At 45.8% G+C, this 20,789-nt stretch overlaps 1 protein-coding gene across 2 annotated transcripts in view; it reads left to right on the top strand.

The window, feature by feature from the left end:
- Positions 1 to 20,104, top strand: part of LOC147608967 (LYR motif-containing protein PHYPADRAFT_186863-like) — a 69,460-nt gene extending 49,356 nt beyond the window's left edge. Inside the window, exon 2 of one of the 2 annotated variants that reach the window (XM_086788547.1) lies at positions 16,837 to 20,104. In XM_086788547.1, coding sequence (XP_086644673.1) covers positions 18,089 to 19,879 — 1,791 coding nt within the window. In that variant the 5' untranslated portion in view covers positions 16,837 to 18,088 and the 3' untranslated portion in view covers positions 19,880 to 20,104. The remainder of the gene's footprint in view (positions 1 to 16,836) is intronic. The other variant, XM_086788548.1, reaches the window with a different exon arrangement.
- The last annotated feature ends 685 nt before the right edge of the window (positions 20,105 to 20,789 follow it).

The following is a 20,789-nucleotide window of genomic DNA, read 5'->3' on the forward strand; positions in this document are numbered from 1 at the left end:
GAGTAGTATACTGATGTTTTATACCTCTACTCCCAAGAAAGGAATTCAGCACATGTGACATATATTCCCCCCCTCGGTCAGAACGGAGAGTCTTCACCTTGCATCCTGACTCTGTCTCAGCAAGTGCTACAAAGGCCAAAAATGCATCATATACCTGTGATTTTTGTGTCAAAGGATAGACCCAGCATATACGAGAGAAGTCATCAATAAATGTTGCAAAATAAAAGCAACCGCCTAATGACTTCGTCTGCATGGGACCACAAAGATCACTGTGTATAAGTTGCAACTTTGCAGTTGCTCTTAGAGCCTGATCACGTGGGAAGGAAAACCTGTGCATTTTTCCCAAAATACATCCTTCACAAATGTGATCTGGAGGCTTCTCCATGAGAGGTAGATCTGTAAACATATTATGTCGCTGCATAAGCATAAGACTACCAAAATTTACATGCCCCATGCGAGCATGCCATAACTCTGCATCAACCATAGCTGGAGTAAGAGTGAATGCATGATAAGCAGACTGATCCACTGGCTGAAATGCATCCAACTCATAAAGTCCATGACATAATGTACCAGTAAGCATCAAGGTCAAGGCATTTGCTTTGTCTCTGACCATGCATTTATCATCATCAAAGTGGACTTGCATTCCACAATGTGCTAAAGAAGAAATGGACAACAAATTCTTCTTTATCCCTGGTACATATAAGGCATCTGTAAGGCGGAGAATGGAGCCATCAATGGCTGTAAGCTGAATCTCCCCAATGCCACACACTGGATATGAAGCATTGTTGGCACACTGAACAGTTTTGCCAACAGGGGCAGGGCTAACATGACTAAACAAATCCCTGCGAGATGTGATATGCTTTGAGGCACCACTATCAAAATACCAAGTACATGCATGCTCTGTCAAACTGAGTGCCTGTGAAGACCAAGAGGCATCATAGCTGCATGTAAAAAAACAGTAATCCCTGTCCTCAACAAAAGAAGCAGTCTCTGGAGGAGCTTTAGGAACATCATTAACAGACATCCCAGCTTCCTTTGCCTTCTCTTTGGCAATCCTCTTCCTACATTCCGTGATGTAGTGACCTGGCTTCTTACAGTAATGACATTTGCCCTTCTTCTTGGGCTGTCCATCACCTTTCTTGGTATCCTGTGAAGAACCACCATCACCTGAGTTTTGATTTGCACTCTTTGGCTGAGATTTCCCTTTCCCCTTTTGACCTGTAGTAAATGCTTGTTCAGCATTTGTGTTCATATTCATATTCTTCCTCATTTGCTCCTCTTGTAGTAAGAGAGCAACAAGTTCCTGATACTTAAGGGGTTCAACAGCATTCCTCATGCTGAGGTTCAAAGAGGTATGGAAAGCCAAGTAAGATCTTGGCAAAGAGTGCAAGATGGTGGACACAAGCTGTGTCTCAGGAATAATCTCATCCACATTGATGAGTTGCTCTCTCAAATCCTGCAGCTTGTTTAAGTGGCTAGACATATCATCTCCTTCATTCTTCCTTCCTTCATTCATCTTCTGATTTTCCAGCTCTCTTTTCAAAAATGAGATCCTAGCCTCATTACGAGCAGCATACATTTGCTCCAAAGTCACCCATGCATTCTGTGAAGAGCCAGCTGAACGAATATGAGGTATAATGGACCTCTGAACTGACAATGCAATGAGTGACAAAGCTTGTGCATCCATGGCATCCCATGTCTTTTGAGCATTTGTTCTCTGAACAGGCAATGGCTGTCCTGGAGCCTGTACCTGTTGTCCTCGTCCACGAGCACCCCCTTGGGGAGGAGTCTCTGGAGCCAATGGACCTGGACGTGGTTCATCACCACTAACAAAATCCCAAAGACCTTTTGCCACAAGCACATTTTTCAGCATAAAACTCCACAAGGAGTAGTTCGTGCCATCCAATTTGTCTTCCTTAGACAAATATGTGAATACATCACTTTGCTGTTGATTTGCCATTATGCTTTACGCACAATGTTGTACCTGTTTACCAAAAAACCCAATAGCAAAAACCCTAATAACAACTGTACTCCACTGAATACAGTTCACCCAAATCTGCCTGCACTCTCAATCCTCTGAATGTGCAGCTCAATGCACCAATGACTGAGTAGAGCAGCAAATGGCGTACACAATGCCAAAATGCCCCAAAAATGCCCAAATTTGCTGCACCCAAACTGTGCAAAAAAACCTGTATATTTTCTTGCTAGAAAATCTGCCTGTTGTGCCTGTATATTTTCACAGAGAAAATAAAAATGCCCAAAAATCAAAACTTGTAATGCTTACCAGCTGAGATTTCAACAGGTACAAGTTGACTGTAGTGTGCAGATACGTGGACTGTTGTACTGTGCAGGTACTCGTAGCAAATACAGTCGACTGTATGCAGGTACAGTACGAAAGCAGTCCTCTGTAAGCAAGCAGGTACAGTACGGAGGCAGTCCTCTGTAAACAAGCAGGTACAGTACGGGTACTACCGTACTGACAAAGTTGACCAGAGATGTGCAGGTACAGTCGGCGCTGTCTTGTACAGTTGGCGCAGGCAGCTTACAGGCGTATGGCTGTGCTTGACTGTACGGTGGCTGGTACACGTACGCTGAGGTTGTAGGCGGCGTGCTGTACCCGACAGAAGGCTATGTGCAGTAGTTGTAGGCGGCGTACTATAGTACCCGACTGAAGACGACCAGGTACGGGCAGCAGGCGCAGAGGTTAGCTGACGGCGCACAGGTGAACGGGCTAAAGGCCAACTGAAGGCGACTAGGCACGGCGAACTGGTACGGAACCTGCAGTGTACCTGCTGAAGGCTGCGCAGGCTTTGTACGGGCAGCAGCAATACAGAGCTTCAATGCTCTGCTGAAGACGGCGCAGGCTGTGTACGGGCAGGTAGTGTAGAGCTTCAAGGCTCTGATACCAATTGAAGACAAACAGGGTTAGGGTTAGGGTTTACACATGTTCAAGCAAGCGTGAAAAACCAGGAGAAGAAGTGAACACGACTGCTGTATATCTCAATGATTGAAAAAAATCAAGTACAAGCCACATGATAGTGACCCCTAAAGGATAAGTGTTCACATGTCCGGCCATAAATGTGCCGGGTGGACCAAAACACTTATAAACTGCATATAAGTGAAACTGAACTAAACTGGGGGAAAAAACCTCCACTAACTGAAGTAAAAAGTGCCCCAGTAACCTACTGATGATCACTAGCACTCCTCTGGGTGCATACACAGCATAAAACCCAACACCGACTGCCCTCTAGGGGAGTATATATAGGTCCTCAGCCCCCATACCTCATTTGTATCATATTCGGGATCTTCTTGTGTATATCAGAGCAGAGTTACACGCCTACATCTCTCTCTTTTTGTGCTGTTTTTTCTGCCTGCGTTTTTGCTCTTGTGTTCCCAGATTTGGTCATCATCTCCGTTGCATATTCTGACAGAAGTATGGACAGGGAAGCCTCCGTCATACAAGCACTTGAGAGTGTTTGGTTGCGTTGCGTACGTGCACATACTCAGGGAAATGCGCACCAAACTTGATCCTAAGTCTCACAAATGCATATTCCTAGGATATGGTGACAGAGGTGAAATGGGGTATAGACTTTGGGATCCCGTGAATAGAAAGATCATACGCAGCAATGATGTCATTTTTGATGAAACATGCATGTATAAGGAGCCTGCAAGGCAACAGGAGCCTGGCAGAGTCATCTTTGATGATGATGGACATCATGGACAACAACAAAGGGCTGTAAATCAGCCATTACAGCAGGAAAACCAGCCCTTAAATGGTGCTGAAAATGGTCCAAATGGATAGCCAGAGATGGCAGAAGATATCCCTATGGATATACCACAGTTAGAAGAAATACCGGGCATGATATTTCAGCCTTATGGCATGGAACAGGAGCCACCAATGGGTGATATGCAGGCTGGACAACAACCTGCAAATGATGGTCATTGGGTACGGAGGTCCACTAGACCCTCCAGAGCCCCTGACAGGTTTGTTCCAGGGGTTGACTACTTGATGCTCACTGACTGTGGGGAGCCCTCATGTTATAAGGAGGCTTTACAGAGGGCAGACAAGGCTCTATGGGAGCGTGCCATGAAGTCAGAGATGGATTCTCTGCATAAAAATGGAACTTGGAAGTTGGTGCATTTGCCTGCAGGCAAGAAGGTTTTGCCATGCAAATGGGTTTACAGACTCAAAGTTGCACCAGATGCAAAGCCAAGATACAAAGCCAGGTTGGTGGCTAAGGGCTTCAAGTAGGAATATGGTGTGGACTTTGATGAGATCTTCTCTCCAGTGGTCAAAATGACCACACTTAGAGCTGTGTTAGCTTTGGTTGCACATGATGATCTGGACTTGATTCAGATGGATGTGAAGACAGCTTTTCTTCACGGTGATCTCCATGAGGAGATATATATGCAGCAGCCAGAGGGTTATGCAGTGAGTGGAAAGGAGAAGCTTGTATGCAAGCTGAAAAAGAGTCTTTATGGGCTCAAATTGGCACCTAGAGAATGGTATCATAAATTTGATACATTCATGAAATCTCAGAAATTCAGGAGAAGTGACATAGATCACTGCTTGTACACCAAGAAAGCTTTGGATGGCAGTCTATTGATCCTCATCTTGTATGTTGATGATATGTTGATTGCCGGGAAATCTCGTAAGGAGATTGATACCTTGAAGCAGAGGCTGCATGAAACCTTTGATATGAAGGATTTGGGTGATGCAAATCACATTTTGGGTATGCGGATACTTCGGGAAGAAATCAGCATGTGTTGTATTTGTCTCAGAAGGAATATATTGGCAAAGTTTTGTAGAGGTTCAATATGGACGGGGGGAAGAAGACTAGTACTCCTTTGCCTCCATATGTGAAACTCAGTGCCATGGACAGCCCACAGTCAGATAGAGACAGGGCTGATATGGCCAAGATTCCGTATGCTTCAGCTTGTGGCAGTCTCATGTATGCCATGGTTGCTCCTAGGCCGGACATTGCATTTGCAGTGGGAGTGGTTTCTAGATACATGGCCAACCCTGGCAAGAAGCATTGGGAAGCAGTGAAAGGTGTCATGAGATACCTGAAGGGCACACAGGATTTGTGCATTTGTTTTGGCAAACAGGATGCATTAGTGCATGGTTACACGGATTCGGATTATGCCGGTCATCCAGATAACCGGAAGTCTACTACCGGTTATGTGTTTACATTCACAGGAGGTGCTGTGTCATGGATATCCAGGATGCAGAAGTGCACTGCCTTATCTACTACAGAGGCCGAGTATATTGCAGCCACAGAGGCTTGCAAGGAGGCATTATGGCTATCTCGGTTAGTGGTTGATTTGGGTTATGCAGGGGATATTCCATTGTTGCATTGTGACAGTCAGAGTGCCATCCAGTCAGAGTGCCATCCAGTTGGCAAAGAACCCTGTCTTTCATGCAAAGACGAAGCATGTGGATGTGAAGTATCACTTCATCAGAGAGGTGATAGAGAACAAGCAAATTCAGCTTGTTAAGATTCGTACGGATGACAACCCGGCTGATCTGTTGACGAAGAGTTTGCCTCCGGAGCGGTTTGCTTATTGCAGACACTTGATGGGCATTGGATGAGGCCAGTTTCAGCCTTGATATGGCCTTGTATATTATCATGTACATGCTGATTTTTTCTTTTCCTTTACTTAAGGGCACTTTGCCTTGAAGTGGGAGGTTGTTGGGGTAAAGGCATAATGCCCACCCTTATAGTGTGTACAAGCCCATAAGTTATAGTACATAGTACACTTAGTACTTTTAATGTATTAAGTGCACTATGTGTACTAGTGCAATATACATGTGTGATAGGGGAGTCACACACTCATATCATGAGTTGACTTATCCCCACAACTCTCTCCCTCTCCCTTGTTCTTCTCTATGTATGTCTCCCACACATGAATTAACCTAACCCTAATTCTTCCTGTTTCTCCCATTCACTGTGGTGGGCCGGCCAGTTGTTTATCATGCACCCCCTTCCATCGCTTAGGAGTGAACCTCCTCTTGCTTATATTCAGTTGTGCACAGGCGAATCAGCATCATCTCTCCGCTTGTCCTCTCCAACGCTGCACGACTGGTCGACTGTACTGCTGGGCTGCGCATAGTTCTCCTCCCCCTGCTCTCAGACTGTTGCATGCTGTTGGGCTGTGCACAGGCCTCTTCTCCGCTTGCCCTTAGGTTGCTCCACGCTGGTGGGCTGCGCCCACTCTGGAGGCTGCAGGCGGCTGCGCTCAGATCTCCAGGCGGCTGCGCCCAGGCCTCCTCTCCACTCTGCAGGCGGCTGCGCCCAGGCCTCCTCTCCACTCTGCAGGCAGTTGCTGCCGGACACCTCTCCACTTGCTGACGGCTGCGCTCAGATCTCCAGGCGGCTGCGCACTCTTCTCTCTTGCCAGTAGGCTGCCGCGTCCTAATGTCCATCTCTAGCAGCTGCAATTAGGCGCCTCGGGTATTTGTCTTCCACTAGCGAGCTACAGGTAAGTGGATTGAGATTTAAGCAAAGGACTTTGATGTAAATTTGATAAGGGATACTCTCCGCTGCTAACACCCGTTCGGTGTGCCGGGTAGTCCAAGCTTCTGGAGAACCACGGTCCATGGGTGCCGAGATTGGGAGAGCCAGGCGTTAGTATGGGAGCGCCTGTTTGTGCGTGGTCTTGGAACACCAGTGGGGCGCGCTCTGCGGATTCCAGTGAAGGCACAGGACCGTAGAGACTAGACTACTCAAGTGGATTGCTCTCCTTCGAACGTCTACTCGAGTCTCTTGTTTGGTAACTGTATTCATCTCAGTTGTACATGGACATGCGTGGTCCTAGAACACCAGTGGGACGCTCTCTGCGGATTCCAGTGAAGGCACAGGACCGTAGAGACTAGACTACTCAAGAGGATTGCTCTCCTTCGAACGTCTACTTCGAGTCTCTTGTTTGGTAACTGTATTCATCTCAGTTGTACATGAACATCATCTGGTTCATTGAACCCATGGAGCATTGTATCTTTTAAATACTCCCAATAATATATCATATAGTGAGGGGGGGGTCGGCCCGTTCCGGTCCCAGTGCTGGTGTCCATTGATCAACATTTCATTTCATTTCAGTTTTTAGTTGTTATTAAGTTGTCCATTCAAATTGTGATATTTAAGTTGTGCTATTACGCATGTGGGTGTCCAACGGAGTCTATTCCCACTTGACAGGATCGGTTTCAGCTTTGCAAAACTGATAGTTATTTTGGTCCATTTTGGCAGAAGATCCAGGATGGGAGCTCATTGATTGACCAAGACTCAATGACTGAGCAGTCTACCATTCAGGCTGCAGGAGGTCAGTGGATGATTCGGAATGGTTTACTATTCCGTAATGACAAAATTTATGTACCATAGATCCCGGACATTAGGTCCAAGATTCTTAAGGAGTGTCACGACGCCCCTTCTGCTGGACACCCTGGGGTACACATGACGCTATCGTTAGTGAAACACACTTTTTATTGGCCAAAGATGAAAGGGTATGTAGAAGATTATGTTCTCAAGTGTCAAGTTTGTCAAGCAAATAAAGCTGAACGCTTTAGACAGGTTGGGTTGTTGCATCCTTTGCAAATCCTAGGTAATAAATGGGAAAGTATTTCCATGGATTTTATTACCGGATTGCCAAGAACACATCTGTTGGGGTAAAGGCATAATGCCCACCCTTATAGTGTGTACAAGCCCATAAGTTATAGTACATAGTACACTTAGTACTTTTAATGTACTAAGTGCACTATGTGTACTAGTGCAATATACATGTGTGATAGGGGAGTCACACACTCATTCCTTGATGAGTTGACTTATCCCCACAACTCTCTCTCTCTCCCTTGTTCTCTCTGTGTATGTCTCCCACATGAACTCTAACCCTAATTCTCTCTCCCATTCAACTGGTATCAGAGCTATGGTCATTCCCTCCCCTCCCTCTTGATAGCATCTCAGGCTGCATTTCAGGTTGTGGAGCAGGTGCTTACAGATAGCATCTTCGGCCAGCATAGAACAGTGAAGCTAGACGGCTGCAGGGTGGCCAGCATAGAACAGTGAAGCTAGACGGCTGGCTTTCAATCGTTGGGTGGCGCACCAGGAAGGGGGCGAACATTCAACGTGTAACGAAGGGGTGTCAGTGCTGGGCGTTAGACGGCGTAGAGCTACCGGTCGGAGGCGCCGTCAACGAACGAACACGTGTCCATACTCAGGCGATGAACCAGTCGTCGCAGGTAGTCGAGCGAACACGTACGAAAGCGAACACACAAGGCTTTGGTCGACGGCTGGCTATGTGAGCGAGTACCTGTAGCGCAAGCCACTGAAGGAGGCGGCGAAGGCTGCAACGCCTACGTGGTGGTGGTCCGGCGAACTCAGGCGAACACACACGTGAGCAAAGCACTCACGCGGGCTACAGGGTAGCGCATAAGCGAGGAGGCCAGCGCGCACAACTCCCGGCGCCCGTCAACAGCACATTCGCTCCACGTCAGCCAGTGCTTCATAGCAGCCAGCCATCTGTACATCAGCTACAGCTACAGCAGCTTCATCACCCCCCTTCTGCAACAGCATCACGATTTCTGCAGCAGCACCAAATTCAGCAAACCCCCCCTTTCCTGCAACAAAAAATCAGAAATTACAAGGTATTCTGCTTCAAATTTTTTTTTTTTGGATTTGCAATTGAGCAAGTACAATCATCAATTGAGCAGGTAGAGGTGCCGAATTGCTCAATTTTGAGCAAAATTGGCAAAATTGGGTGACATTGGTCACAATCAGGATCAATTTGCAGGAAATTGGATGTCGAAATTTGGGGCTTTTGATGTATTTGTGCAATTAAGCATTCATACATGCTGTATGATGTGAGAAATCGCACATTCGGGCAAAATTGCAGCAAATTGCAGTGCAAATCAAGGGGCTTTTGTGCCGATTGGATTGATTTGCATGCAGGCAATCGCATTTGATGCTGTGGATAATGTGTTGATGCTTGACAAGCACTCAATGTGCCTGTAAATCAAGGGGCTTTCATGTATTGGATGTATATGTGGCCAGGGGGAAGCACCGTGAAGACTTTGGATGCCTTCATGTGCGTCAATGTACCATGTATGATCAGAAATTGATTTTAAATCAAGGGGCTTTTCAAGATTCTATGCTTGTTGAGCTTGGCAAAGCAGCACGCAAGACTTTTATGCCTTGAATCCTCAAAAATCAGATTGCAGTCAAGGGGCTCTTGCCCAATTTCTGTTCGGGACCGTTGTATGCAGTGTTCGGGACTGTAAAAGTCTAATTTTTACTCATTTGAACAGCCAGGAGAGCATTTATTGCTACTGTACCTGCTGGTACAGATTTGGCATAGCTTTGTGCAAGTTTTGGCATGGCTGTACACTGATTTGAGTGAGGAAAAGGTTCAATTTTAGCTGCTGTACTTGCCGGTACAGGTTTGGTACATCACAGGTGAGCACTTGGTACTGTTGTACAATACTTTGGAAGGGCAACAGAGCACATTTAAGGTGCTGTCCTAAATCTGCAGCAACCAGATTTTGGTGATTTCATCACATACAGTGGGAGAAAAGTTACATTTGTGCTTCCGCAGTGGGAGATAAAGCTTGGGAGAACAACTGTGAGCACTTTGTGTGCTTTTGGTGCAGTGTTTGCACATTTTGCAGGGAGTCAGGCATTGACAGGTTGCATATTGCTATGGCAACCACAGGTGAGAGCTCTTCATTGCTTCACATCAAGAAGCTTGAAGGCTCACATAACTATGATATTTGGCAAACCCAGTGCTATAATGTGTTGCTCCAGAAGAAGCAGCACAAGCCTATCAAAGAAAGGGGTGTAAAGCCCGCTTCTCTTACTGTTGAAGAGTGGGAAGATATGGATGAGCTGGCAAGATCTACTATCATGTTGTCTGTGTCAAACTCTTTACTTTTCAGCATTCGTGAAGAGAAGACAGCTTGGGGAATGTGGCAGAGATTGCAGGACTTGTATGCCCAGCAAAGTGCCTCAAGCAAAGTGTATTGGTTGAAGAAACTCATAGGTCTTCAGATGAAGGAAGGGGCGTCTATGACAGCCCACCTAAATGAGTTTAATGGTATTGTCAGCCAGGTCATTAATCAAAAGTCGGCAATGGACGATGAGTTCAAAGCCACTTTTCTCTTATGCACTTTGCCAGAGAGTTGGGACACATTCAGGACAGCCACTAGCAATTCGAATGCTATGCTGTCATATGCAGATGTTGAGGGTGCTCTTCTTCAAGAAGAGATGAATAGGAAAAACAACTCTGTTGGAAAGTCCAATGCAATGAATGCACGTGGGAGATCCCAACAAAGGGGTAAAAGCCAAGAACGGGGAAGGAGCAAGTCCCGCTCCAAAAAGGACTTGGAATGCCATTATTGTGGCAAGAAGGGACACATCAAAAAGCAATGCTACAAATGGAAAAATGATCAAAAGGAAAAGGGAAAAGGCAAAGACAAAGACAAAGATGAAGCCAAAGATGTAAAGCCAAAAAGCAAAAGTGGAGTCGAGATTGAAGAAATCAATGTGTCACATGCAGGTGACAGTGAGGATGAGGTCCTATTTATGTCTTCACTTGATGTCCATTCACTTCTTACAGGTGGTCATGGTATGCACTCATGGATCATTGATTCAGGTGCCTCCTTTCATGTCACAGGTTGCAGAGACTTGTTTGTCAGGTATACTGCTGGCAATGAAGGAGTGGTTTATTTGGGTGATAACCATGCATGCAAGATTCTTGGCAGAGGTGATGTGAGGCTTGTGTTTTCAGATGGCTCACAGCTTATGCTCCATGATGTCAGGCATGTGCCTGAGATCAAGAAGAATCTGCTTTCTACTGGACAGCTTGATGATGCTGATTATGTTGCCACATTTGGTCGTGGAAATTGGAAAATTAGTAAGGGCTCAGTGGTTGTTGCCAGAGGCTCTAAGGTGGACACTCTTTACTTCATGCATGCAGGTGTTTGTCACCATGCTAATGTAAATGCAACCGAGCTACCGGAAATCTCTATGTGGCATAGCCGGTTGGGACACATGAGTGTCAAAGGAATGGAGCAATTGTCTCGTTTGGGTTACTTGCCTTCTCTAAACTTTTCAAGTTTTCAGTTTTGTGAGCATTGTATATATGGTAGGCAACTACAGTGCCCCCACAAGAAAGCTCTTGGACAGAAAGATGCTCAGGTAGAGCTTGTGCATACAGATGTATGTGAGATGCCTCAGCTTTCTTTGGGAGGGGCAAAATATTTTGTGTCTTTTATAGATGATGCCACATGCAAGGTGTGGGTTTATCCTCTTCGTTTGAAGAGTGATACATTCTCAGTGTTTCAGAAGTTTGTTGCTCTTGTTGAGAATCAAACTGGCAAAACATTGAAGGCTTTGCGTTCCGACAATGGTGGAGAGTATATGTCCAAACAGTTTCAGGACTTTTGTGATGCTAAAGGCATCAAGAGGGAGCTCTCTACTCCTTATGATCCTCCACAAAACGGGACAGCAGAGAGGATGAACAGGACCATTCAGGAGAAGGTCCGTTCTATGTTGTCACATGCTGCGTTACCTCATGGTTTTTGGGCTGAAGCTGTTATGACAGCCGTTCATCTTATAAACAGGTCACCTAATACGAGGCTTGGTGGGAAAGTGCCAGAAGAAGTATGGACAGGGAAGCCTCCGTCATACAAGTACTTGAGAGTTTTTGGTTGCGTTGCGTACGTGCACATACGCAGGGAAATGCGCACCAAACTTGATCCTAAGTCTCACAAATGCATATTCCTAGGATATGGTGACAGAGGTGAAATGGGTTATAGACTTTGGGATCCCGTGAATAGAAAGATTATACGCAGCAATGATGTCATTTTTGATGAAACATGCATGTATAAGGAGCCTGCAAGGCAACAGGAGCCTGGCAGAGTCATCTTTGATGATGATGGACATCATGGACAACAACCAAGGGCTGTAAATCAGCCATTACAGCAGCAAAACCAGCCCTTAAATGGTGCTGAAAATGGTCCAAATGGACAGCCAGAGATGGCAGAAGATATCCCTATGGATATACCACAGTTAGAGGAGATACCGGGCATGATATTTCAGCCTTATGGCATGGAACAGGAGCCACCAATGGGTGATATGCAGGCTGGACAGCAACCTGCAAATGATGGTCATTGGGTATGGAGGTCCACAAGACCCTCCAGAGCCCCTGACAGGTTTGTTCCAGGGGTTGACTACTTGATGCTTACTGACTGTGGGGAGCCCTCATGTTACAAGGAGGCTTTACAGAGGGCAGACAAGGCTCTTTGGGAGAGTGCCATGAAGTCAGAGACGGATTCTCTGCACAAAAATGGAACATGGAAGTTGGTGCATTTGTCTGCAGGCAAGAAGGTTTTGCCATGCAAGTGGGTTTACAGGCTCAAAGTTGCACCAGATGCAAAGCCAAGATACAAAGCCAGGTTAGTGGCTAAGGGCTTCAAGCAGGAATGTGGTGTGGACTTTGAGGAGATCTTCTCTCCAGTGGTCAAAATGACCACACTTAGAGCTGTGTTAGCTTTGGTTGCACATGATGATCTGGACTTGATTCAGATGGATGTGAAGACTGCTTTTCTTCACGGTGATCTCCATGAGGAGATATATATGCAACAGCCAGAGGGTTATGCAGTAAGTGGAAAGGAGAAGCTTGTATGCAAGCTGAAAAAGAGTCTTTATGGGCTCAAACAGGCACCAAGAGAATGGTATCATAAATTTGATACATTCATGAAATCCCAGAAATTCAGGAGAAGTGACATAGATCACTGCTTGTACACCAAGAAAGCTTTGGATGGCAGTCTATTGATCCTCATCTTGTATGTTGATGATATGTTGATTGCCGGGAAATCTCGTAAAGAGATGGATACCTTGAAGCAGAGGCTGTATCAAACCTTTGATATGAAGGATTTGGGTGATGCAAATCACATTTTGGGTATGCGGATACTTCGGGACAGAAATTAGCATGTGTTGTATTTGTCTCAGAAGGAATACATTGGCAAAGTTTTGCAGAGGTTCAATATGGACGGGGGGAAGAAGACTAGTACTCCTTTGCGTCCATATGTGAAACTCAGTGCTATGGACAGCCCACAGTCAGATAGAGACAGGGCTGATATGGCCAAGATTCCGTATGCTTCAGCTTGTGGCAGTCTCATGTATGCCATGGTTGCTACTAGGCCGGACATTGCATTTGCAGTGGGAGTGGTTTCTAGATACATGGCCAACCCTGGCAAGAAGCATTGGGAAGCAGTGAAAGGTGTCGTGAGATACCTGAAGGGCACACAGGATATGTGCATATGTTTTGGCAAACAGGATGCATTAGTGCATGGTCATACGGATTCGGATTATGCCGGTCATCCAGATAACCGGAAGTCTACTACCGGTTATGTTTTTACATTCACAGGAGGTGCTGTGTCATGGATATCTAGGATGCAGAAGTGCACTGCCTTATCTACTACAGAGGCCGAGTATATTACAGCCACAGAGGCTTGCAAGGAGGCATTATGGCTATCTCGGTTAGTGGTTGATTTGGGCTATACAAGGGATATTCCATTGTTGCATTGTGACAGTCAGAGTGCCATCCAGTTGGCAAAGAACCCTGTCTTTCATGCAAAGACGAAGCATGTGGATGTGAAGTATCACTTCATCAGAGAGGTGATAGAGAACAAGCAAATTCAGCTTGTTAAGATTCATACGGATGACAACCCGGCTGATGTGTTGACAAAGAGTTTGCCTCTGGAGCGGTTTGCTCATTGCAGACACTTGATGGGCATTGGATGAGGCCAGTTTCAGCCTTGATATGGCCATATGGCCTTGTATATTATCATGTACATGCTGATTTTTCTTTTCCTTCATTTAAGGGCACTTTGCCTTTAAGTGGGAGGTTGTTGGGGTAAAGGCATAATGCCCACCCTTATAGTGTGTACAAGCCCATAAGTTATAGTACATAGTACACTTAGTACTTTTAATGTACTAAGTGCACTATGTGTACTAGTGGAATATACATGTGTGATAGGGGAGTCACACACTCATTCCTTGATGAGTTGACTTATCCCCACAACTCTCTCTCTCTCCCTTGTTCTCTCTGTGTATGTCTCCCACATGAACTCTAACCCTAATTCTCTCTTCCATTCAACATCAAGGCCACGATTCTATTTGGGTTGTGGTAGATCGCTTGACAAAAAATGGCTAGATTTTTACCGACTCGGAAGACTATTACAGCTATGCAATTAGCAAGGCAGTTTATCGAGCAATTGTTTAGACTGTATGGGTTACCGCAGGACATAGTCAGTGATAGGGACTCAAGTTTACGAGTGATTTTTGAAAACTTGTTTTTGAGAAGTTGGAAACAACTTTGAATTTGAGTTCCTCAGATCATCCTCAATCTGATGGCCAGACAGAAAGAGTGAATCAGATTTTGGAGGATATGCTTCGAGCATATGTATCCAAAAGACAGAGTTCATGGGAGGATTATCTTCCTATGTTAGAATTTGCATATAACAGTACTAAGCATACGAGTACAAGTTTTAGTCCTTTCATGCTTATGTATGGTTTTCAACCTAGATCACTTGTTATAGTGGGTTTCTCAGGACTTCAGCATGATGCAGCACGTAATTTTTTGCAAGATATGCAAGAAATCTTACAAGTTGCGAAGGAATCTATTAGAAGTACTCAAGACCGAGACAGATTTTATTCTAATAGACATCGTTCACCCAGAGAGTTATCTGAAGGAACGATGGTATATTTGCGAGTTCCGAAACATTCCGAGACTTTACGGACAGGTCGATCTTCGAAATTATCCCCTACATACTGTGGACCATTTCGTGTTACACGACGGATTGGTTCAGTTGCATATGAATTGGATTTGCCTTCTCATGTGAAAGTTCATCTTGTATTTCATGTCAGTAGACCTAAGGAAGTACTGGGTGGAACAGACGAGTTAGTTACTCCTGAAGAAAACATAGATGTCGAGGACATGACATTTGTTCCACACGAACCTGAAAGGATTCTTGGATTTCGTAAAAGAAGATTGTGTAATACGCTCATCACGGAATACAAGATCAAGTGGAAGGATCGTGTTGAGGAGGACGCTACATTGGGAGACATTGACTACCTTTCAGAGTGATTACCCTGGCTTCTTAGTGAGCTCTTAGAGGAAGGGGAGTATGTCATGTGCACAGTGTGTATCTACCGTGTGCTACACGCATGCAAGACTAGCTTCGAGGTTTGGGGAAGCTTGGAGCTAGGCAGGCTGATTGGCGAGCTGAGTTAGGAATAGAGTAATGGGCGGGCACTCAAGTATGTTTTGGAAGGTTGGCGATTTCGAGCGTGTGATCTATGGCTAGAAGGTGTGTTGGATTATCTCATAAGTGGAAGCATGGGAAGTTCAAGAGCCATATATAGGCTAGAGTAGCAAATTATCTCCTCTGGCCGGTGTTTTGGGAAGCAGCTCACCGGGAGATGGGAGCTCGGTGGAGGGATGCTGCAGTGTCCGTTGGGGTGTTTGTGGAGCTCGATGGTGATGCGTCTCCTACGTGCGTAAGTCTTCCGCTGCATGTGTGGTCCTGGGCGGCTCAGGCATGTCTGGTCTTGGGCGACCCCCTCATGCCTCGGTGGCTTGCAGAGCTCGAATCGAGGGAGGGTGTTGGAAGGTTGGCGATTTCGAGCGTTTGATCTATGGCTAGAAGGTGCCTTGGATTATCCTAAAGTGGAAGCATAGGAAGTTGAAGAGCCATATATAGGCTAGAGCGGCAACTTGTCATAATTATCTCCTCCGGCCGGTGTTTTGGGAGGCAGCTCACGGGGAGATGGGAGCCCGGTGGAGGGATATTGCAGTGCCCGTTGGGGTGTTTGTGGAGCTCGATGGTGATGCATCTCCTACGTGCATTAGTCTTCCGTTGCGCATTCTGACAGTATGGACGGGCGGGCTCCCAAGTGTGGACGCCCGATGACCGACCAAGAGCCTATAAAAGGGTGGCCAAGGTTAGTCATTAGTGATATAGAGTCTCGAGAGATTTGTGAGAGCTCTATGGTCTGGAGCTTGAATCAAGTGCAGACGTGCACCTGCTTTACGCAGCTGAGGCCGGGAGTAGTCTCGAGGCTCGCGAGGGTAGCTTCGTGGCGGTATGGGATGTCGCGAGGTAGAGATTGGTCGGTACGTCAACCTAGTTAGCTCAGCTCGTGGCTCGGTGGGGACAGCCAAGTCTGTGGGCTTGCCCACGGCTGTCATGGTTGGGTGGTGAGTCAGGCCTTGTTTGTTTGCAGGTTTCGAGTCTCGAACAAGGAGTGTTCTACGAGGAGATCCTTTGGGTTTTGACACCGAGCTGAAGTTTAGAAGACCTAGCAAGGTGCAGTGGCTAAAAGTTGCTATGCCAAAAATTACTGGCTCTATTTTTATGTTTGTGAATGATTACTTGCTCTATACGTATGTATATGTGTGCGCATGCGCATTTGTTTGTGCACATGCAACAAAAGTAACATTGTTGCCAATCACGCGTTAGTGCAGTGGTAAGGAAGGAGTTTGAGAGTCCCTAGGTGATGGATTCAACTCCCCCCCTGTGCAAGCGATGGCATCTAGTGTGTGTAGTAGTGTAATTTCAAATTTCCAGCCAAGCCCCCCCTTGCTATGCAATTCAGAGAATACATTAGCATTAGAACACTGTAGCATACTTAAAACTCATGTCGATTGTCATTTTGCTAGAAAGGTTTCCATAAATTCACTTTTAGGTGCAAAACCAGACTTGAGGGCAGGGTTGCAGCTTTTTCTTCCATATTTTTTCTCTTTATCCTCCACTGAGATGCATCATATTGTGCCCCCTCGTAGGCAGTACAATTTATGCAAAGCCAAACATGGAAATCCAACAAATATCGAGGGATCTCAAATTCACTGGTGGGTCTTTGTTTTTGTAGTGAGGGCAAGCAGGTGGACTAGTGCCGTGCTTAAGCAGGTCTGTTCCTAGAGATGGTACAGGAGCAGCCCAAAGTTTTAATTACCAAATTTAATACAGGAGGAATAAGGTTCTAATGCTGTCTTTTAGTATGAGTTGAAATTTCTGAAGATTGTATTAAGGCAACATAATGAAACTTTTTATCTGGCTAAGTTCTTGGATGCATTTGGGATGGTAGTAAATAGCATGGCAATATCTTTAAACTTCATCTTGTGCATGCTTTGTTTGCTAAGACTACTGCTTTAATTTTTTGTAAGGCATTGGTTGAAGTTTGACTTTTTATTGGAGCGTCTTTGGTAGAGAATAAGGCGAGATATAACTGCTTGGCCATGAGTCTCCGTACATGTAATGGCTGTTCTTCTTTTGGATAACATAGCATCATATGATAGGATTATTGTTTTCATAGACTTGGTGAGCTTTCTTAAAGACATGAATAGTTTTAATATGAAAACTTGAAAGAATCAATCAGTTTGGTCCAAAAAGAGGTACACTTTATCACTTAGAAGTTTATAAAGGCATCTTTTATCACCTAGAATTTTATAAAAGGATGTATTCAGGTTGCCAAATTCACAAAGAATTTTTTAAAAATTACCTCTTGATTGCACATGATATATAGGGTTTTAAAGAAGTGAACCCCCAAGTTCATATATAGTGTGATTTGCATAGCATGTGTCATGTGCTAGACATGCACTGGTGGAGCCTAGAGCTATTACTGAGGAGAGCAATCAGATAAAGGGAGATCAGAACCAAAGGATAGGAGCATGTGTTGCTGGTTTTGGCAGGTGATGGACTATTGTTGGACATAGAGGGCTGTCTGCCAGTATACCCAGGGAGAAAATCCAGTCAGCTGCAGTAAATAGTGTGATGGTTGTCCAGTTAGCTGGCCGACCAGCAGTCGGCCAGTTTGTTGTTCCTTTTTCCAGCCTATAAATAGCATTGATGCTCAACGTTTTGTCTCATTCAGCCCTAGCTTGGGGTTGGGTCTAGACATAGGCTTAGACTAGGTGTTATACCTTTTCATGGAAGGCAGCCAAGGGCTGCAAGAACACTTACACCTTTTTGTACCATAATACTCAGCTCTCTCTCTCTCTCTCTCAGCGCCTGCAGTCTGTTGGCATACCAGCAGATATGACATGGGGCATCTATGCATTATATGAGCAGGTTTTTGGGCGAGTCAGATGTCCAGGAGGTATGTCCGAGACTATTGCTAGCACCATTGGTGTGAAGCAAGGATGCCCACTTTCCCCCACGCTATTTGGGTTATACATTGATGAGGTGGCTGACTTCATTACACGGGGAGGCGGAGATGGAGTTGATTTAGCAGGTACCTCAGTACATATTATGCTCTATGCTGATGGTATTGTATTAGTGTCTGAGTCCCCAGGTGGTCTACAGCAGCATCTACATGCACTCCATGATTTCTGCACACAGAGGGGTCTTACTGTGAACCTTGGGAAAACCAAGGTTATGGTCTTTCATACATCGAGACAGGGCAGGAGTCAGCTGACATTCACTCTCGCAGGATGCCAGGTGGAGGTGGTGACATCATACGTGTACCTAGGGGTTACCTTCTCTGCAGCAGCCACACGCTTTACCATGGGTTCAGCAGCCAGAGCTAGATTGACACGGGGATATGCAGCATTGGCTATGCTAGAGAGACAGTGCCACCAGGCGCATTTTCAGGAGCCCCGGACGAAGGGGTGGCTATTTGACACATTAGTCACACCGGCATTGATGTATGGAGCAGCAGTATGGGCGCCAGGCCTTGCTACCCATTGGTGGACACAGATAGAGAGACCACAGGCCCTCATGATGGCACGCATGATACACAGCAAACCGTCAGTACCTCATGACATTATCCGAGCAGAGTTTGCTGCGCCTCCTATGATGGTAGAGGCCATATTTCAGACTATATGCCTGCTAGACAGATTCAGAGAGATGCCACAGGACAGATTATCATACAGAGCTTTTCAGGCATCTAGACAGTTGGCTGAGGCAGGAGACAGAGGATCATGGTATGCACAGGTCACACATTGGTTCTCACAGCATGGCCTAGACATGGATCATCTACCACCGTTCCAGTATGACAGGGATGCACCACATATCCGTCTCTCTCATAGTGAGAGGAATAGAGTATTGAGACAGGATCTATGGCAGCTCTATACACGAGAGACATGGATATCGCCTACACAGCCTCTTCCACCGAAGATGCTATACTACAGAGATCACTTCATGAGTATCACTGATGATGGATTTATAGAGAGGCCTAGATACATGGAGGGCTTTTTACCACACGGCTCCCGAGTGGCTATTGGTCAGCTCAGAGTTTCATCACACCGATTGGAGATTGAGACTGGCAGAGCAGCACGGATCCCCCGAGAGGAGAGGGTATGCAGATTGTGCAGAGAGGAGGTGGAGAGTGAGGAGCATTATGTATGCAGATGCAGAGCATATACAGCCATCAGAGAGAGATATCCCATTTTATTCAGAGAGCCACATTCCCTACGCCAGATCTTTGAGGCAGCAGACCAGCGCATACTGGGGAGATACATTCTAGACATACAGCGCCACAGAGAGACATTATTACAGGCTCAGACAGCTCCAGAGGGGGGGCGACAGACACAGAATACTACATTTTTTCAGAGATCCATACCCCTCCCAGCCTCTACACGGCATGGAATTACTCTCCAGAGAGCAGAGACACTTAGAGCCCGCAGGAGACAGAGGACACCTGGCTTTCGGACACCACGCCTATACCACAGAGAGATGACAGAGATCAGAGCTCAGTTTCACAGAGAGGGTGCGGAGCGACTGGCTCGCTTCAGAGCACACCCAGGCATGTTCTTCAGGGAGCTGTGGACACCCCCTTCACTGATGTATACCATTTTATACCCCCAGTATGGTACAGGATGGAGCTAGCTAGGTTGCATATCATGATTGTATACTCCATGCATATAGCTTTGCATTCTCCTAGTAATAGAGCTCCATCCCCTGCACACCCAGATTCAGCTTTTTTATTCAGTACTTTTTCATTTTGTTGGGATGACAGAGGATACCCCATACATGTACTCCGATTTGTCTCATAGGCCGAGTTCGGTCTTTTGGAAGACGTTAATAAAATCTTTCTTTCTTTCTTTCTTTCTCTCTCTCTCTCTTCTGCATGCGTTTTGCATTAGCATGTTCCTAGATGGTGCTTAGGGTTGAAAGAGAACTCCTAGAGCTTGCGCATGTTCCTAGATGGTGCTTAGGGTTGAAAGAAAACTCCTAGAGCTTGCGCATGTTACGTTGGTATCTGAGCATTAGGCTTAGCAAAGCTAGACACTGATTCATTCCCAGATGAAGATGCATAGGTCCAAGGCACATGAAAGTCTACAAGTACGAGGCCCAAGATGAGGAACACAAGACAGGGAAGAATTTCCAAGACGGTTGGTGGTGTTCCACAAAGCCCAAGGGGATGGCATTCTTGTGAGTTGGGTGTCACTTGGGGCACGCCAGGAAAGGCTTTTAGGCACGGTTCCAGGGGAGGCTTATCCTCCAAGGGGTGGAGTGAGAGTGCCAGACTCATTTCTCAGGAAAGAAGACCAGAGACATTGTTCAGGGATAGGGTAAGAACGGAATGGAGATTGGATGGAACAGATGCATAGATCTTTATTAGAGTTATAGTGGATTTGGAGACTGGATCGAGTGTTTAGTGAAAAGGTTGCCAGAGTAGGAAGGATGATAGAGGGACTTTTGGAATAGAGAATGGGATGTTGATAGTCATCCAAAAATACAGATTGGAATCTTGTCATCAAGTTTAGCAAAGGGAGATGTCATGTGCAAGATATGC

This window comes from Cibotium barometz, chromosome 52, assembly GCF_041138505.1.
Source record: "Cibotium barometz isolate CiBa-2024 chromosome 52, ASM4113850v1, whole genome shotgun sequence".
NCBI lineage: Eukaryota > Viridiplantae > Streptophyta > Polypodiopsida > Cyatheales > Cibotiaceae > Cibotium > Cibotium barometz.